The following is a 19643-nucleotide window of genomic DNA, read 5'->3' as shown; positions in this document are numbered from 1 at the left end:
TATTAATATATACTAAGTTATATTTATCAAATTATTAATTTATTTATAAATATACTAAAAATACCATTGATATTAATTTATCAGTAATATTAAAATATTAATAATATATAAATTTTATTTATTTAGTAATAATAAATATATATCATTTGATACATTAACAAAAACTATAATATACGTTAACTTAAATAAGCAAACAATTGTATAATTTTAAAATATTATATATATATATATATATATATATATATTAAAATTTTAAGATTATTAAATTTTTAATGAAAAAGACTAAAATCGCACAATTATGATATTTGAGGGACCGAAATTATTCAATTAAAAATCAAGGGACTAAAATCGCACTATTACAATCTTTTAAGGACTAAAATTACTCAATTAAAACCTTGAAGATTAAAATTGTACAATTATAATACTTGAGAGATCAAAAATATAATTAAGCCTAGTTTTTATTTTCCTTTTACTCTATTTTTCCATAATTTTTTTTTTCAAATATCTCACACCATCTTAATAATTACTCCAAATTACTCATAATTATTAATTACTTACATATATTTAATTTTAATCATTATTATCATTTATTTTTATTTACCTTTTAAACATAATACACAAAAGCACATAGATGATTGAAATTAGCTATTTTACACTATTTTAAATAAAATCTTAGTTTAAGTATTGTAATTAATAAAAGTATGATTGAGAGAATTTTCTTTTCTCACTAAAATAAACATAATTGTTTTTTCAAAAGTTACTCGACTACTGAAATTAATGATATTTTACACTTATATAGTGAAAATAATAATATTATTATTATTAATAACTAATACTTTAGATATATAGATTAAATATTAATTATATATAAATAAAATTTCTTGTGAATTATCTATATAAATAAATATTATATATTTTAATATATAAATCATATTAATTTAAGATTTATATATTTTTAATGAAAAACATATAATAAATACAAATTGAGATTGATAAAAATGTTAAAAAATCATCGGTAAAACTTTTTAACTTGGTAAAGATAATCTTGGATAGATAATAACTATAAATAATCTATTACACAATCTATTAATAATTTCCTGTAAAAAAAAAAACTAAAGATAATCTTTTTTTTGGTGAGGAAACTAAAGATAATCTAGAGATTATAATATCAATTTCATCTTTCACTTTTTTCTTTTCTTGATGTGTGTTATAAAAAAAATTATCACTTAAAAGTTAAAATTTTAAGCATTTTTTTGTGTTATATAAAGGAACAAATTCAACTACATAGAATAAAATAAAGCAAGTCAATTAAAGAGAACGAACAGAAAAATAGAACAAATCAATGACACTATCATTTATATATCAGAGTTTCACAAAATAGGAGAATGAGATGAGAACAATATTACAATATTATATATGAGCAATGAACAATAGTGCAATATTGTTAGCAAAGAAAAAATGGAGAAGACAGGAGCATAGAAAAAAAAGATAAAAAACTCACTTGAAAAGTCACTTCAAACAATCCTTCGAAATCCGATGGGTTTGGATGGGATTGTTTTATGAATTTGGTATTTATAGATAATACTAGAAAGTCCTTCAAAATCCCTCTCACACAACAATCTTTTAAAATCCTTATATTTTTGAATACCAATGGATTGTTTTTAAGTTGTAAAAAATCTCAAATGAATACCAATGGATTTTAATGGACTCTTTAAAAAATCTTGAAAATCCTGATTGAATACCACTGGATTATTTTTAAGTGACATAAAATCCTGATTGAATACCAATGGATTTTTTTACTCAAAAAAAGTCTTTTAAAATCCTACGAAATCCTAAACCAATACACCCCCTAAAGATAATCTTTGATAGATAATAACTATCGAAAAAATTAGTGTAACAAAAACCTATTGAAAAAGTAAACAAATTAAATAACATTGAAACTTTTAATAAAGTTGGCAACAGTGACAAACAGACATCAACACAGGACTTTTGAGTTTTGACACATTGAAAGTTGTAAACTAGGCGAATCAGAACCCAACACTGTATTCACTTTCAGATTCTTAAGAGAAGAAAGAGTGTGATAATAATTTGAATAATTTAATGCTCCATTCTTTCCAAATCAGTTATTTGAGTCTTCAATTTCAAACATAAATCAAGGCCAAAAGTTTCCCAACACATCACAAAACCAATACAAACCTAAGATTTTCGACATGGCTGAGAAACAGCTCATCGTTGCCGTCGAAAGTACTGCTGCGTTGGGACCCTATTGGGATGCCATTCTAATGGATTATCTCGAGAAGATTATCAGGTTCCCCTTCTCTCTCTTTTATTTATCAAAATTAGGGATTTTCTTTTGGCGGGTTTAGGTTCTGATTTTGATTTTAATATTAAATAAGGTTAAAGCTTTGATTTTGGTGCTGTGCTCAAAGTGGGGTTCTTTCTTTTAGGGTTGATTGTTATTGATTTTGAAAATAGAGAGAAAAAAGAGGAAGTGCTGGTGACTGGTGTTGTAGCTTTTGGTGGTTTTTTTTTTTTTCGTTTTGACTGTTGGTGTTCTTAAATTGATGTCGTTTGTGTTTTTGGTGGTGAAATTGGATGAAAGATTTAAAGTTTTTTTTTATAGCTGATTTGCAAGATTATTGAGGAACCATTTGTTTCTTAATTTTGTTGCATTTTCAATGAGGGATTTAACAAGTATGCGTACCAATGAAGGATCACCATATGGAATCAAACCCAATGTGATATTTATGCTATTTGATCCAACCAGTTGAGTCAATCTTTAAATCCTTAATGGCAGTCATGACAAGTTTTTCTTGCCCAAAATAATATTTTAAAGAAAGGCAATGGCAATTAATTATACTCTAAAAGCAAAACCTTGTCAAACATATTGTTAAAATTTTATAAAGCAAAACATTGTCTAGCATATTGTTTGAAATTTATTATTGCATATGACAAACAAGACATTTACTGCTGCACAAAAATTAAAATATTATTTATATTCAAGCAAAAGGATTTATTCTCTTAAAAAAAAGACCTCTTGAATTATAGGCAACCGACAACATTCTTTCTTTTTTCATTGGTGGCAATTGAAGGTTCGTTAGGCAAAAGACTATTTAAAAGTGATTGGGGGAAAAAATTCCTCCTAAACAGAGGCACAAAAAGGAAAACAAGTGTGCTGTTTATGCTGTCATTTGATTTATTTAGTTGGACCAGAATGGTCACTTATTTAGGGTTGACATTTTTTTTATGGTTTAGATTTTATTTGCCTTATTGTTGCTCAAGGTCATGGTTGTTCCATGGGGGTTGCTGTTACTAAGATGTAGAGAGATTGGTCAGCGTTGTTACATTGGCATGTTTTATGTCTTTGTTTTATCTTTTTTTTTTTTTTTTTTGGAGGATTTGTTATCCTCACCTGGGTTGTATTTTCTTCTTATTTCTCTAATAAAATTTCGTTTTCTACCAAAGTATTTAACAATTCAACAAGGCTCTCTGATCCCTTAGTGGCCATAGGCAGAATATCAAATGAAATCTTGCCCTTCAAGAAATCTAAAGATAGGGTAGATGACTTAAAATATCCAAACATTCTTTTCCACTCAAATACACCAATGGGTAGCATGTGTGCACAAAGTCATCCTTTTCTTATTTCTGCTGAAAGCCCAAAAAAAGCTGCTCTTAACTCTGACAAGTGACAACACTGAATTCACCAAAAATAAATAAATCCAAATGATCTTTTTCTGAATGGAAATGGTTGCTGTGCTAGGCTGAATAGGCAAATGTGTCTGATCAAGTGCCAAAGAGTAGGACAATTGTAAACATAATATTTTGGGAATTGGAATTCAACAGAAGTCTTAGCTTAACAGAGCTAATCTTGTTCCTCACCTGCTTAGGACTTTGGTATTCAATAGAAACCATGCATAGGTCATTATGCCTAAAGGTTCCATTTTTGTTTATATTAAATTTCAGTTTCCTTCTGTTGTTTTACTAGTCAAATAATTTGAATGGTTATATGCTGTTATAGATGATATGAAGCACCTGTTTTAACCTACTGTGGTATTTGTACAGGTGTTTTGGTGGAAATGACTCAACTGGACAGGTAATATGGATTTTGCTTTGATGAACATTTAACAATCTCCAAAAAAAATGAAAGAAAATGCTTGTATCCAATGTGTCACCACACACATCTGATTTAGTTGTCTTATATCAAATTTGGTGAATGTGCTAGTCATTTTCACGGACTTCAGACAAAAGTATTCTTTCCTAATGGCATGCCAATAAAGTAGCTATTTTTTGAGCATAAAGATTCTCTTGATGCGGCAAAATACTATTATATATTTTAATATTATTAGTTAATGACAAAAATAAAAGGTTTTGTTAGGTCATTATCGATTGTTTAGATAGAGAGGTCAGGAGTGAACTTATTATAATCATACTAGTAGATATGATATTCTATCTTACTGAATGATTAGGTTTTCCCCTTTCTTTTGCAGAAGCCTTCTGCTTCCAATGTGGAGTTTGCTCTCGTCACCTTTAATACTCATGGATGTTATTCTGGTACAGTTATGCTAATTTTCTTTTTTCATGTTACATGAATCATGGCTGTTTAAAAGCTGTTCATTTAAAAAAATTGGCAAAATTTTAGAACTAATGGTGTTGATGCTATCCTGTGCCAGTTCATTTTTTTTTAATATTTTATTTACACCTCGTTTGCATTTCAAATATTTTTTACCTTTCCTATTAAAGAAAGGAAAAGGAAAAAAGGATAAACAATTTCTAAATATGAAGTTTCTGCAAATTGTGTGTGTATAATGACAAACAGTTTTCTAAATATTAAATTGGTGCATTGTGTGCGTGTGTATGTTTTTCTTAATTGGAAGTTAAACGAGAAAGTTGACAAAGTTTATCTATCCACCATTTATTGAAAATACAACGTTTGGAATTTTCTAATTCAATTCTGCCTGGCTTTACACTGGCGAATTTATATGTAACTGGCTAGTCTATTGAGTATATTTACTTAGTTGAGCATCATTGGATGCAGGTTGGCTTGTGCAACGAACTGGTTGGACTAGAGACCCAGATGTTTTCTTCCTGTGGCTATCATCTATACCCTTCAATGGTGGTGGTTTTAATGATGCAGCAATTGCTGAAGGGCTTTCTGAAGCTCTGATGGTATGCATGCCATCTACATTTCATTTCCTGTTTGCTTGTATTCTTTCAATTTTCATTCAGTATATATCTGATCCTGATCATTCCTGTGTGTTGTTTCCTTTTACTTCTTTACTGTCTCTCTCTCTGCGTCTGCGCACACATTTATGAATTCTTTGCGTCCTTATTCTGTGTTGAATTTGTTTATTTTAATAAAAATAATCTTATGCATTTGATGGAATGTGGGTTAACATTTGGAGGATATAGGACAAGATCTGGATCACAGAGAGAGTTATGGTACTTGAAAATTCCTCCATGTTTAATTATTGGAAGTTCATATAACATCTCAATAGTAATAGTTGACTTTGAGTACATGAAAAACAAGTTTTAACTACAAAATAATTCAATTATTGAGCTAAATTAATGGTGGATCACAGTGATAGTTATATTGCTGTGCAGTTTTGTTGGTGGATGAATGTATTTGAACTAAATTTTAATGAAGCTGATCCAATGAATTAAGCTCAGGATCTAAATTTGTTTGATTGGTTCATTTTGGCTCATTTGTACCAATTTATTTCCTTAATTTGTATAATTTGAGCTAACAAGCTGTGTTGGAATGTTTACAATATCCATTATAGCTGAACCGGATTTATTAATTCTTGGTATGTTTTGTCCTTGTGGCAACAATTGCAGCCCCCGAAGCAGTTGTTCATGGTGTTATAGCATCACTATATTGAGGGGTTTTGAAAACCCTTTTTGGTCCTTGAAACTGTGTCATTCTGGGCATTTTTTTTTTGTGACAACCACCCTTCACTTTTCTCATTGTTCTGAGCCCTGAACTGTGTGACGGTGGACAGCTATTGCACAATCTCAAGGACATTTGTTGTTATTTACTATGTTTTACTTTAAACTTATATGACTTTTTATTGTTAATTATAAATTTATCATGAATTTGAGGGTTTTTATTTATTTATTTATTTATCCATTTTGAGCATTTATATGCATATAGTATATATATAATCTATATAAAAAAATATCACAATAGCAGCCATCCCTGCCATGTACTACTTAATGCTGTTGTGTTTTTGGGGTTGGCCACTATGCACTGCTATCCAACACTGATAACTGTGAGTTGAACTAGAGCTGAGTACAGAAAATTTATATGGATGAAAAAATTAAATACAAATAATTTATGATCATCTTGTTAACTTTGTATATCTCAAGGGTCAGTGACTATTTTGTCATAAGAATGTGGTTACTTCTTGTATTAATTGTTCCTATCCCTGTATCTGTGTGTATATGTGTGTGTGTATATGTCTGTATGTATATATATATATATATATATTTCAAATGGTGAATATGTCTTTAGATGTTCTGATCGAGGAAAAGATGACAAAGTATTTATTAAAGTGATTTGGACATGTACAAAAAAGACCATTGGAGGCACCAGTGAGGATGTAGTAGATTGCATGATTTATAGCCTGGTGAAAAGGGGTAGTGGGAGAACTGAAGGACAATATAGGAATTTGTTAAGTGGAACATCATGATAAATAACATTCCTAAGAATTTGGTCTTTAACCAAGCTCAATGGCATTGTTCGATCAATGCAACTGACTTCACCTTATGGATTAAGACTTTTGTTGTTGTTGGTTAAATGCCTTTTTCCCAAAGTAACTATTTGTTTTCTCTTTTTGTGCTGCACTGTTGACAAAGCAACATATAAGTATTATTCATAGTTATCAATCTCGAATAGCAACATGAAGTGACTAACTTTGAAAAGGCTATAGTGGGATAGTAGAAAATGGGGTGATCACTATTTTAAATATTATTACTCAAAATAAATAATTTATAGTAAACATAAAAGACCAAAATTAAAGAAATTCATGTTAAATAATAAGTTGCAGTTTACACACAAAATCACCATCAACCTTGGAGCAATAAGAACATAGTAATGAAGTTAAAAAATTGAAAGATGCTGGTAAAATCAATAGAAAAAGAACATAACAAATTAGATAAAAAAAAGAGTAGAATGTGAGCTGGGAAGTCGAAAGGAAGAAGAATGGAAAGAAGATAAAAAAGTGTCTTGTAAACTTTGAAGGATTAGAGGTCAAAACAAAGATAACTTTTCCTGGAATATTTATCCAGGAAAATGATGTTCCAAGGTTACAAATTTGTTTTTGAAGCCTATATTATGGCAGTGACACTATTTTGGCTGTCATTGTGGCCACTATAACTGCTATTGAATATTGCTCTTCTATCTGAATCCCATAATAGCTTAGGGCCACTCCATTCCGCTATCCTGCCATAGTGTGCTTTTGACTACTATGGTTTTATGTGTAATATTAAAGTCTTTTCTGTTTTTTATCACCTTACTTTCCTTCAGTTAGATGTGTGCTATTTGGCCCCCTCACCTCAAGGCATTAGAACTTAGAAGTCCATAGTCTGACTCTATTTTTACCTCATTTTTTTTTCTCTGTTGAGTATTTCTTATCCTTCAACCTTCTGTTCTTCTATATCTTTCTTTCTCTTAAATTTGTTTTTAATTCAAAATAATGCACAAAGCTCTCCCTAATTCAAACAATGTGTCAAAGCCTTTTCCTGTTAAAGAAGAAAAACTCCCTTATAAACTATAACAAATGTTTATCAGCCTTAATTGGTAGTTCCCTTTAGACTGAAACTTTGCTCTTTGAGGCTACAGTTTTCCTCAATCTGTGCCTTTTTTATTTCTTCATCCAATTATGGATAATCTAGTCTATGCATTGGATCATTTCTTTTAATGCATTTCTTTGTGTCACTTCTCATGTAATTTGTACACTAATAACTGTATCTCCATACACTTAATTTTTGATATTTTATGATAGCTTGAATGCATTTTTGTGAGTGTGAAATCTATAGCAATTTCAACGTGATATGTCTTTAATACAGCACAGTTCGTAATCTATAGTAGGTTTTTCTATAGTAAAGTACATAGTTTAAACTGTTAGTTAGAAAGTGGAAACTTTGTGGGCATCTCTTTGGCCTCAAAAATGAATTTGGATCCTCACACCTCAATGTTGGAATGCTTAGATGTTCCCAAATTCTCAAAGCGGAGGCCCTAATCAGCAGAGTGTGGACATGCATAAGCATTGTATCCTTGTTGCAGCAAGTAATCCCTATCCGTTGCAGACACCAGTTTATGTTCCGCGACAACAGAACCTAGAGCAGACTGAAACCATTGACTCAGACCCAGGGAGCCGGTTATATGATTCTGAAGCTGTAGCTAAAGCATTTCCTCAGGTATTCTTTGTTGATTTATTTTAATGGAACTCTGTCTTTGTTTGCCATGAACTTAGTTCGTGTCTGTTCACTTTGATTAATGGTATGTGATCTTCTGCATGCAGTTTTCTATTTCTCTGTCAGTCATCTGCCCAAAACAACTTCCCAAAATTAAAGCCATCTACAATGCGGTAAGGATGGCATCACTCTTCTACTAAAATGTTAATATGTCTCTATTTGTCTACTTCTAAAATGATGGAAAACTAAATGTGTTGTGCGCATGCTGTCTAAAATTATGGTTTGTTTGATTCAGCATTACAAATTCATCGCTAAATTTAGAGTCGCAAAAAATTTACGCTGTGAAGTTGCAGTGTTTGTAATCATTTTCATTGAAAGTTCTGGATTTTTATTCAGTGAATAAAAGGAGTTAATCTATACTAGAAGAAAGCATTTTCATTTAATAATTTTGACAAGGAAATGATTGCTGCTGAAAAAATTTATGATCACTTATATGCTGGATGTTTTCAGCACCTTTTTAGTTTTTACTTAAATTCCATCTTTGTTGGTTCCAAAGAAACATGACATTGGCAGACACTGGATGTGGCATTAACATGAATACCAACATTATGACACTATAAATATTATAATATATTTTGTAAATATTCTTAGAGACTAAATAAGTTTTTTCTTCTATTCAGTTTTTTCATAATATTCATCATATTCCTTTGGTATTGTAGGGAAAACGAAATAGTAGAGCAGCTGATCCACCAGTTGAAGCTAAAAACCCTCATTTTCTTATTTTAATATCAGAAGGTTTCAAGGAAGCCCGGAGTACTTTGAGTCGCTCGGGGATAACAAGTTTGCCTTCAAATCAAAGTCCTGTTAAAGTAGATTCTGTTTCTGTCACACCAGTTACAGGGGCACCCCCAACTTCTATGCCATCAGGTCATTTATACATTCTGTATATGCATCCACCTTAATCAAGACATTTGGAGTGTCATGTACTGCAATATGATAGTTTGCATAGTTTATTTATATTTCGTGTTTATCTTCACATCACATTCATTATTTAAATAGCAACTTCATTGTGCATGGATGATGGATCTTTATATTACATTGCTTTAGGGTACTTGTTTGTAAAATTCACAATCAGGTAGTTGCTTAATGCTTTGTTTGGTAGAGAAAAAAGAAATAGAAAGAAGAGAAGAGAAGAGAAGACAAGAGAAGGGAAATAGATAAGAAATAAAGTGGAAGTTAAGGTTGTTAGGTATAAGGGACGAAGGAGAGCAGTGGAGGAAGATAAATTTTTATATTTTAAATTATTTACTTTTAAAATATAGTTATAAATTATATATAATCTATTATATATATATATATAATTGATTATATATGTTAAAATTTAACAAGAAACAACGTATCTTAACCATAATCGATTATATTTATATACATAATCAATTATGCAAGTTGTAAACAAGAAATGTATAAATTGATGAGAAAAAGTGAAATGTACAATGGCTTCTGCGCAACTCTTTTCACTTTTGGGTGGAAGTTTTTTTGAACGAATTTCCTTGCCTTTCTTCATGCTTCTTCGCTACCAAACAATGTTTGAACGATGTGTTCTTCATGGATCTCTTCTCTTCCCTGCTACTTCCTCACTCCCAAATGCAATGTTAGGGTTAGTTTGTCATGTTTAGTTCTGGTCAGCAGTTTATATCAAACATAAGTGGCTTATTTTTTTTGATGTTTTGGTTGAGGATTTATTATATAGGTAACATGAATTTTCTATGGGTTTTTAGTTAATGGATCTATTGCAAACCGGCAACCAGTTTCTGCTGGGAATGTGGCTCCTGCTACTGTAAAAGTGGTAAGCCTAGGACCCTTGAGACTCTACTAATAACTTATATCTAAACCATGGGGACTGGTTTTAGTTTTTTTCTGATTCTATTTTCAAATGATTCCTGGATTCATATAATAATTCTATAGGAGCCAGTTCCTGTAACATCTATGGTATCTGGACCTGCTTTTCCTCATAATTCATCAGTTCCTCGTGCTACTAGTACTAGCCAAGGAGTTCCGAGCTTGCAGACGTCTTCTCCATCTTCTGTTTCTCAAGATATTATATCAAATAATGAAAATGCTCAGGATACAAAGCCTACAGTGTCAATGCTGCAGCCGCTTCGACCAGTGAATCCCGCGCAAGCAAATGTGAACATTTTGAACAATCTCTCTCAAGCACGGCAGGTGATGAACTCTGCTGCCTTAAGTGGTGGAACCTCCATGGGACTTCCGACAATGGGTCAGACTCCTGTTGCCATGCACATGTCAAACATGATATCTAATGGGATGACATCTTCTGTACCTGCGGCTCAAAATGTATTTTCATCTGGACAGTCAGGAATAACATCAATTACTAGTTCTGGACCTCTTACTGTTCCTGCACAGGTTGGACAAAATTCAGGTCTTGGTTCGTTAACTTCAAACACTTCTAATTTGTCATCAAGTTCAAACATCGGGATTACACAATCTTTGGGTAATCTTCAAGGGCCTGTTAGTATGGGACAACAGGTGTCTGGTATGAGCCAAGGAAACATTTCTGGGGCCCAAATGGTTCAAGGTGGAGTTAGCATGAACCAAAATGTAATGAGTGGTCTTGGTCCATCAGTTGTCTCTTCTGGGACTGGCACGATGATTCCTACTCCAGGAATGTCTCAACAAGGACAATCAAGCATGCAGCCACTTGTGAACAATGCTGCAGCTAATATGCCCTTGTCACAACAGACATCAGGTGGTATGCAATCAGCACAATCCAAATATCTCAAGGTCTGGGAGGTATGTTCACTTCCACCTATAACCTACACTGGAGTTCATTCATCAAACTTCTGTTTTAAATCACTGTCCTTCTGATTATTGTACGAATGGTATGTAATATAGTGCCTCTTCTCTGTCATGTAACACAGATTTTCATGTCCCTTTTTTCTCTCATCACAACATGATATCTAAAACTTGATAAGAGGCAATCCTAATCTCCTAGTGTGCTAACCATGTTTCTACTCCATTGCATGCAGATATAATGAATGATAACTATTTTTGAATTGTTTTTCAGTTAGTAACAAAATTTGTTCAAAAACCACCAATGAAAAAATTTGAAAGGGAAGCAAGAAATTATAAGAGAAATTTGAGAACAGATTACATGTTACTTAATAAGTTGATATAGACCAATATTGGTTGACGCCAGTGGTAACAATTTGTATCTTTTAACTAAGTTGTTCAGAGTTTGAATACGACCTTAAAATAGACAATGTTGAGAGGAGAATATTCACCTTGTGTGCGCTTATGGTCCCTGGTGTAAATTAGTCACTGCTTCTAGTGGTGGATATTTCGTACCAATACTATGGTAACAAAAAAATTAGTTGAAATAGAATTTTTGGTTTTGATTTAGTTTGGGGAGAACTTTTTTTCTTTTTTCAAAAACTTTACCTGTAAGTTTTTATTATCAGCTGTTTTGAACACAAAATAAGACAATTCTATTGCTCATTTTGCATAGAAGTATGTGTAGCATAGCACATTTGCTTGATATAAGAGATAACAACTATTGCAAAATCTTAAGCTATTGGTTTTATATCTAATAAATACTATTAAGAGCAACATACTTTACTATCTTTGACACTTTTGCTATTAAACTGTATGCTTAAATAAGGCTTGCACTCCAGCTAAAAAATGTTACCTCAAGCTGGAGAATACAGAAGGTTATGGTTGAAATGAGCAAGAGCAACCTGACCTGACTTACACGACTGATTTAATCATTATCTGTATAAGCTTTCCTCAGACAATCTGTCAATCATTTTTTGTTTTCCTTAACAAGAAACTGGTTTAAATGCAATGCTTTAATACAATGTTAAGAGTCAGTGGGTTAGGGCTGTAAATTACAGTTTATCAATTAGGTTTGATTAATGCTAATAATGTGCCTTACCATGTCTTTATATTATTCTTGCATATACACAATTACACCTGGTCTAATACATCCTTAGCTTTGGGTCCTCTACAAGTTCTTTAAAAATACCTTAAATTAGCAATCATTTTTCTAATATCTCATTAAGGTTGCCTTTTCAAGTCATAAAATACTGTATAAAAATCTTCATATTTATAGTGTGTTGGTCATAATTATATCTTTATAATTCTAAATTGAAGAATAATTAGGTGTTTAAGTGGTGGCAATAACTTGGATCTGCATAGCATGCTTCTACATTGGTTTTATATATTTAATAATAATTGAAATTTGTGCAGGGAAGCTTGTCTGGGCAAAGACAAGGGCAGCCAGTATTTATCACCAAACTTGAAGTATGTTGTCAAATGCATGATAAAATCATTTTACTCTGATTTTGATCTATTTGATATCCCTGTATGGCCTTTTCAGTCTCATTCTCGACAATGGAAATTGATGTAATTTTGTAGCAAGTAGTGAGCTCTTTGTTGTAAGATCTTGATGCATATTTTTTTTGTGGCAGGGTTACAGGAATTCTTCTGCCTCTGAAACGTAAGTTCAGGAAGTTGTATTGTCTCTTTTCAGAAGTCTACCAAATATTATGTGGTTGAAAATAGATGTTATCTTGTGGTCATACTTTGGCACTTGTTGATTTTGCTGTATTATTTGTTTCATAAAGCCATTAATGTTTCTTTACAAGAATGATTGTATTTTGTCTGATGAAATTCAATTTAATTGGAAAAATGAAATTTTTTTAGCCAAATAATTCAGTGTTGTTAAATGCATGTCATTAATGATTTCAAATGAAAAGATAGAAATTTTTTTTACTACACTCATCTTTGGATGTGCCCTTTAGTAAAATTGTTAAACCTAAGTTATCACTTATTTATTTCATTAGTGACACATATTTAATGCATATGCAGCATTTTAAAAGCATATTTTCAAGCATTACTATTTCTGTACTGAGATTCATTTTCACCAAAAATTTAGTAATAAATTGTATACTAAAATATTCAGTTTTATCAATCACATTCTAAATCAACTTTGTTTAAGATTCATACCAAATATATAAAAGATATTGCATGTCTATTTTTTGTGAGGCACATTATCAAAGGAAGAAGATTTATATACAATTCTTGATTATCAGTTTGGATATTTTTTTTTATGTTTGTCAGTTCATGATTCATTGATTTTGATGTTGTTTTCTGACTAAATCATCATCAGATGCTTTATATGTTCTGTTAAATTCATTAACTTTCTAGATTTACTGACATATTATTGATTTAATTGATCTCAGACTTGCAGCAAACTGGCCCAATGTAATGCAAATAGTTCGGCTTATATCTCAGGACCACATGAATAACAAGTAATTCCTTATTATAGCTGTTGTCATGCTCATCTCTCTCACTGTGTATTGGTCCTTAACATTTTATTCTGCTGTTAGACAATATGTAGGAAAGGCAGATTTTCTAGTTTTTCGGGCAATGAACCCGCATGGATTTCTTGGTCAGCTGCAGGAAAAGAAGCTGGTATGTTATTTTTGGGTTTCCATTTTTTTCTTTCCATTAAAGCTCCTATTCTCCTAAATGCAGTAACTTTTCTTACTCAATGGAAATTTTTTCCTCCTGACATTGAATAAATTTAGATTTTGCTATGAGCGTTTGACTCAACAACTTAATGCTAGTTGGTTTTAAATTAATAATAATAATATTTGTACTCAATATTACTGTAAGTTGCATGACATTCTTTATCTGCCTTACAATGGTTTGGCTTAATGACTTGTCAAGGGTCAATTAACCTATAGGTTTAAACTGTTTGAAAAAATTTGAGACTAAATAAATTCCTCAAGGTTATTGTAGAGCACTAGATCTATTCCTCTAGTTTGGAGCAAGGTAGTCAAAATCGAGATCTTACTCAAGATCGCAAAGGGAAGTATGGATCGTAAAACAAAAGATCGTAACATGGATCATAAGATCCTACAAAACTTATGAAATTCATATATACGTACACATAAGTTTTGTAGTAAAAAAAACAGCTTCATCCTAGTAAAAAAACAGTAAAAATTCAACTAGATAAACAAAAAACAATGATATTTATATAATATAAAGTAGTAAGCCAAATTGCTAATATATATTAAAAAGTAAAAACCCCATCCTAGTTACAAAACTGTAACTCTTTCCCATTGTTCCCAATTACAAAATAGTAGCTCCATTCTAGTTATCAAATAGAGATTCTATCTTAGTTACAAAAAGATAATCCATCTAAACTCTAAAGCAAATAATCTTGCAAGTTAAAATCATAATCGCTTAAGATATCTTCAACTCCATCATTTTCAATTCCATATTGTTCACCATTTAAATCAGCAATTTCCATATTATCTAGAGGTGCAGTTTCATCCTCCCTAACTTGTATTGAGCCAAGTTCTCATCCGAATCCAAGTTATTTACATTCAAATCCAATCCTTCATTCTCCCCATGCTCATCTTCCATAATCCATTCATCATCGGATGAGAAATCATCAAAATTAATTTGAACTGGTTTCCTTGTTTGCTTCTTCTTAGCTAATTTTGAATTAGCCATAACATATACAACATCATTCATTGTGCTTTGTTTTAGCCTATTCCTTCTCTTTGTGTGGACCTAAACAAATGCAAATATGATAAGAAGCTAGCAAGTATAGTAGACTAGTAATTCTATTTTATAGATATATAATATATTTTAATTCTACTTAACTTACCATTTCAAAGAAACTCCAATTTCTTTCACATTCAGATGAGTTACATGTCAAGTTTAATACATATATTGCAAATTTTTGGAGTTCTGGATGCTCATCACCGTAAGACTCCCACCAATCTGCTGGAGTCTTTAAATTATTTTTTTATTTTTATATAATAATATTTATTTTTCTATTTTTATATAATTTTATTTTTTAAAGTTTTTATTACAGAAATAATAATATATTTTATTTCTTTATATTAATTTGATAAATGAAGATATTTATTAAGATTTGTTAATGATGCACATCTATGAATTCTATATAAAGGATCAATAAATTAAACTTTAAGACAAATTAAATAAATGTTTTTTGTTTTTGTTCTATCTATATATTCACTTTATTTTTATTTTTATTCTATTTTTTTTATGTAAAAGATAATTTAATATGCAACACAATTTATTCTAATTTAATATATTTTTAGTATTTAATATATTTTTAGGAAATAATTAATTGACTTTTGTAATAAAAAAAGTTAACAAAAATATCAATTTTTATTATTAATTCAAAAAGATTCTTAATGCCATGTAAAACTAACAATTGATATTTGTAATCTTGAGTCTTTGAAAAAATGTTTATCTTTTTTTTTATGTATAAATAATTTTTATTATATATTATTGAATTATTTAAAAATATATTTATATAAAATTTAATATTTATTTGATTAATTCTAATTTTTTAAATTGGCCTCCCACCCTTCATAACCTGGCTCGGTTCCTGATAGTTGATATCTTAGGGGGTTCCAAAACTATGATTTTATTCTTATCCATCACCATGCAGCAAGATTTCAGATAAAAAAACTTGATCAGGGAAAAAATGGGATAGAAAAACGGTGTAGAAGTGAAGCATGCTGTACAAAAACTGGTGAAACTGACTCATGAAATGGGCCGCGGGAACACCAGTGAGCCTGTTTGTGCCAGTGCCAGCAAGTGGGTTGTACTGGTGAGTGGTGTGCGGGCTACTTGCTCCAGGAAGGTATGCACCATGTTGGGGCAGAGGTTGGACCTGAAACTTCTGGGTCTGACAGGTGGAGGAAGGAGCAGAAGTTGAAAGTAAAAGGATTTGTATATTGATTTTGTAAATAATACATTCTCTATTCTCTCTTTTATAGGGTAAACAACTATGTCTTATTAAGGAAATAGGGAAGTGTGGTAATAAATATCAAGATACAGTGAGATATTTTTGACCCTCTAAAATATCTATGATATTTACAACAGAAAGTTTATTGATTGCATGTAAGATATACATGAAATCCTAATATAATGTAAAGAATATTCTCCCAGTCCCAGGTGTACAAGTCAGAATCAGTCCAAATATTCTTATTTAATGTTGTAATCTAAATGAATTTCCTAAAATTAAGTTTGAATGAATCTCCTAAAATTAAGACTCAGTTACTGATACTTCCCTAATCTATGACAGTGTTTAGTCTTTTGGCTGCTTCTGTTACCTTTATGAGTTCATTCCTTTTGGGTCTCCCTCAGCTTTCGAGCCTAACTTTTGCAGTCTTACTTCCTCGTCTTAGTTGAGTTGTATCCAGGAAGATCCTCTGTAATGAGGAGCCCCCCATTATTGCTTGCCCCTTCCAGTCAACTGTCTCCATTTTTATTGTTTCGTTGCTTTATTTCCATTCTTCGAAAAGAGGCTTCACAAACTTAGATATAACTAATAATTGTGTTTTATGAGACTTATGGTTAAATTGCTTTATCTATTTCAAGTTTAAAATTATTGCATTGAGCACTATATATCATGTTGAAAATCAGGAAAAATATATTCATTTATTGTATAGCACATAGGGAAATATCTTACAATTTAAGGGAACAAAATATCCCCTATTCAAGTATTCATGCATATATTTCCATGTATTTTTCCTATTTAATAAACTTCTGTTTTGTAGTTGAAACACACACATTCAGCTTATTATGTCTCTATGTTTCTCTCTCTTTTAACACATGTAAATGTTACATTTGATTTTTTTTTATATGATTTGATACATATTGTGATTAATGATTAAAAAGTTATTTTGGTATTCACAATTTGAATCTTGATTTGATAACCTTGGTTAGTATATTTGTGATCTTTATATTTTTTTGCAATATCTATATATTATATGATGTAGCCCCGATTGTGTAATTCAAACACATATTTTAGCTCGTGTTTTCTCCTTACTATTATCAGTTATAATTACTCTATACTCTAGCTTTACTTTTGGTACATTATTTGTTTGGTTAACATGGAAGAAATTGCCAATAAAACCCTAAACCCTAAACTCTAGATATTTTAGACTACATCTTGGACTCGGTATATTTACAAACTTTATGTTTTCAATTAGATTCTTGTAACATTGTTATCTGAAGAATTACTTGTTCTAATGACAGTGATGTCTTACCCTTTTAAGTTTTTAATTTCTCTGTAACACTTAACTGAACAATTACTCTTGCTGTGAGGACCAATTTCATTTCCCAGTAAGGATTTTTTGTGATGCTAATTTTTTATGTTTGATTTCAGTGTGCAGTTATTCAATTACCATCACAGACGTTGCTACTATCTGTTTCTGACAAAGCCTTCCGCTTGATTGGGATGCTTTTTCCTGGGGTAAACATTTAGTTGATGATTTGAGATTCCATTATATCTATGAGTCAACTATACGTTTCCTATTTACTTGAAGCATTGAATGCAAGCAGGATATGGTTGTGTTTAAGCCACAATTGTCCAGTCAGCAGCAGCAACAAATGCAACAGCACCAGCAGATGCAATCACAACAGCAGCATCTGCCACAGTTGCAACAACAGCAGCAGATTCCTCACATGCAGCAACAACAGCTTCCTCAGCTCCAACAACAACAGCAGCAACTTCCTCAGCTACAACAGCAGCAACAGCTTCAGCAGCAGCAGCAGCAACAACAACAACAGCAGCAGCAGCTTTCCCAGATGCAACACCAACAGCAGCTTCCACAAATGCAGCAACAGCAGCAGTTGCCTCAGCTTCAACAACAACAACTCCCTCAACTACAGCAACAGCAGCAGCTTCCACAATTGCAGCAACTGCAACCTCAGCAGCAACAGATGGTTGGGGCTGGAATGAGTCAAGCCTATGTTCAAGGCCCTGCAAGGTCACAGTTGGTTTCTCAGGGACAAGTTTCATCACAAGGAGCAACGAACATTGGTGGAGGGGGCTTCATGAGTTAGCTCAATTTTTCATAGGTCACCCCACAACTAATGCAGGATCTGTTGTTTATAATGTTCTGGCATCTGTATAATATTCTAGCATCTAGTTGCAAGGATTCAACTCATAATTGTCACTCATTGTAGGTCCTAATCACCACAACGGTAGTGTGCCCATTTGATTTCTTCAGCTATTTTGCCTAAAAACTTGGGCTAAATAATCGAGAGCATGTTGGAAAGTTAGTTTCAACGTGTTGATTATGAAGTTGGGCAGAATTGATTATAATAAAAAATGTTTTTAAACTGTAGATCGTAACTGAGATGTGTAGGATCGATTGTGTAGAAACGAGCACCAAAGTTGTGTTGAATTGGATAAGTTATTCAAGAGGACTTGAGCATGTTCCTATTATGACAAGTAATTTTTATTCTTTAGATATATTTATTATTTATTATAAAATGTATGATTGAAATTATTTTTTTATGATTTTTTTCTTCTCACTTTGTCCTTTTACTCCCTACTTCCCCACTCACCCACCTGTCAAGAACTGTCTTTAGGTTGTCTATTAGCGGTTATTTAAATCGTTCTAACTTTAACTGAAAACTTGTTCAGTTTGGATTTTTTTTTTTATTACCTGAAGTTTGGTTTGCAGTTTGGAATTGTAAAATTGACTTAAACCAAATCGAATTACAAATTATGTGTTAGTATGCTTCTTACATTTGTTTATAGTATTCTTTTATATATAACTATAGGTACTAAATTGACTTTTAGAATAAGAATAATGAATCATGTATAACAATGACTTAATTGTGTTTTAGATCTTTAGATCCTTCAAGTATTGTAACAGTGTGATTTTGGTCCTAATGTTTTAATTAAATAATTTTAAATTTTCAAATATTGTAATTGTATAATTTTAAAATTTAAAATTAATTAATTTTAGTCTATCAAGTATCATAATAGTATATTTTTAATCTCTTTTTAAAATGTAATAATTTTAAAATTATAATATATAATTATTATAATTTAATTTATGTATTTGTATCAAATTATATATATTTATTATTACTAAATAAATAAAATGTTTATATATTATTAGTATTATAATATTATTGATAAATTAATATCAATAACATTATTAGTATATTTATACATAAAATAATTTTATAAATATAAATTAGTGTATATTAATATACTTTTACAAAAATATAAATAGAGTAGATAAGATAAATATATTAGAAGAAAGCTTATTAGAAATACATGATGTCACTTGTTAGTGCTGTATTAACAAATTTTTTTAGATTTGAGTGGGACAACCTAAAAATGTATAATTGTA

General features: G+C 31.0%; 1 protein-coding gene across 1 annotated transcript; it reads left to right on the top strand.

The window, feature by feature from the left end:
- Positions 1-1963: 1963 nt before the first annotated feature.
- PFT1 (phytochrome and flowering time regulatory protein (PFT1)) lies at positions 1964-18796 on the top strand. The gene is made up of 15 exons (XM_020379037.3): positions 1964-2308; positions 4063-4093; positions 4488-4551; positions 5036-5166; positions 8209-8418; positions 8523-8588; positions 9135-9342; positions 10194-10261; positions 10381-11226; positions 12682-12735; positions 12903-12931; positions 13677-13745; positions 13824-13908; positions 17657-17743; positions 17833-18796. Exons 1-15 carry the CDS (start codon positions 2211-2213, stop codon positions 18334-18336), a joined length of 2550 nt encoding a protein of 849 aa, XP_020234626.1. The 5' UTR covers positions 1964-2210; the 3' UTR covers positions 18337-18796.
- Positions 18797-19643: the final 847 nt, after the last annotated feature.

Source organism: Cajanus cajan, chromosome 11 (genome assembly GCF_000230855.2).
Source record: "Cajanus cajan strain Asha chromosome 11, NIPB_CcT2T_4, whole genome shotgun sequence".
In the NCBI taxonomy this organism is placed as follows: domain Eukaryota; kingdom Viridiplantae; phylum Streptophyta; class Magnoliopsida; order Fabales; family Fabaceae; genus Cajanus; species Cajanus cajan.
Note: the sequence above shows the minus strand (reverse complement) of the source record. Positions and strands in the feature narration are given on the sequence as shown.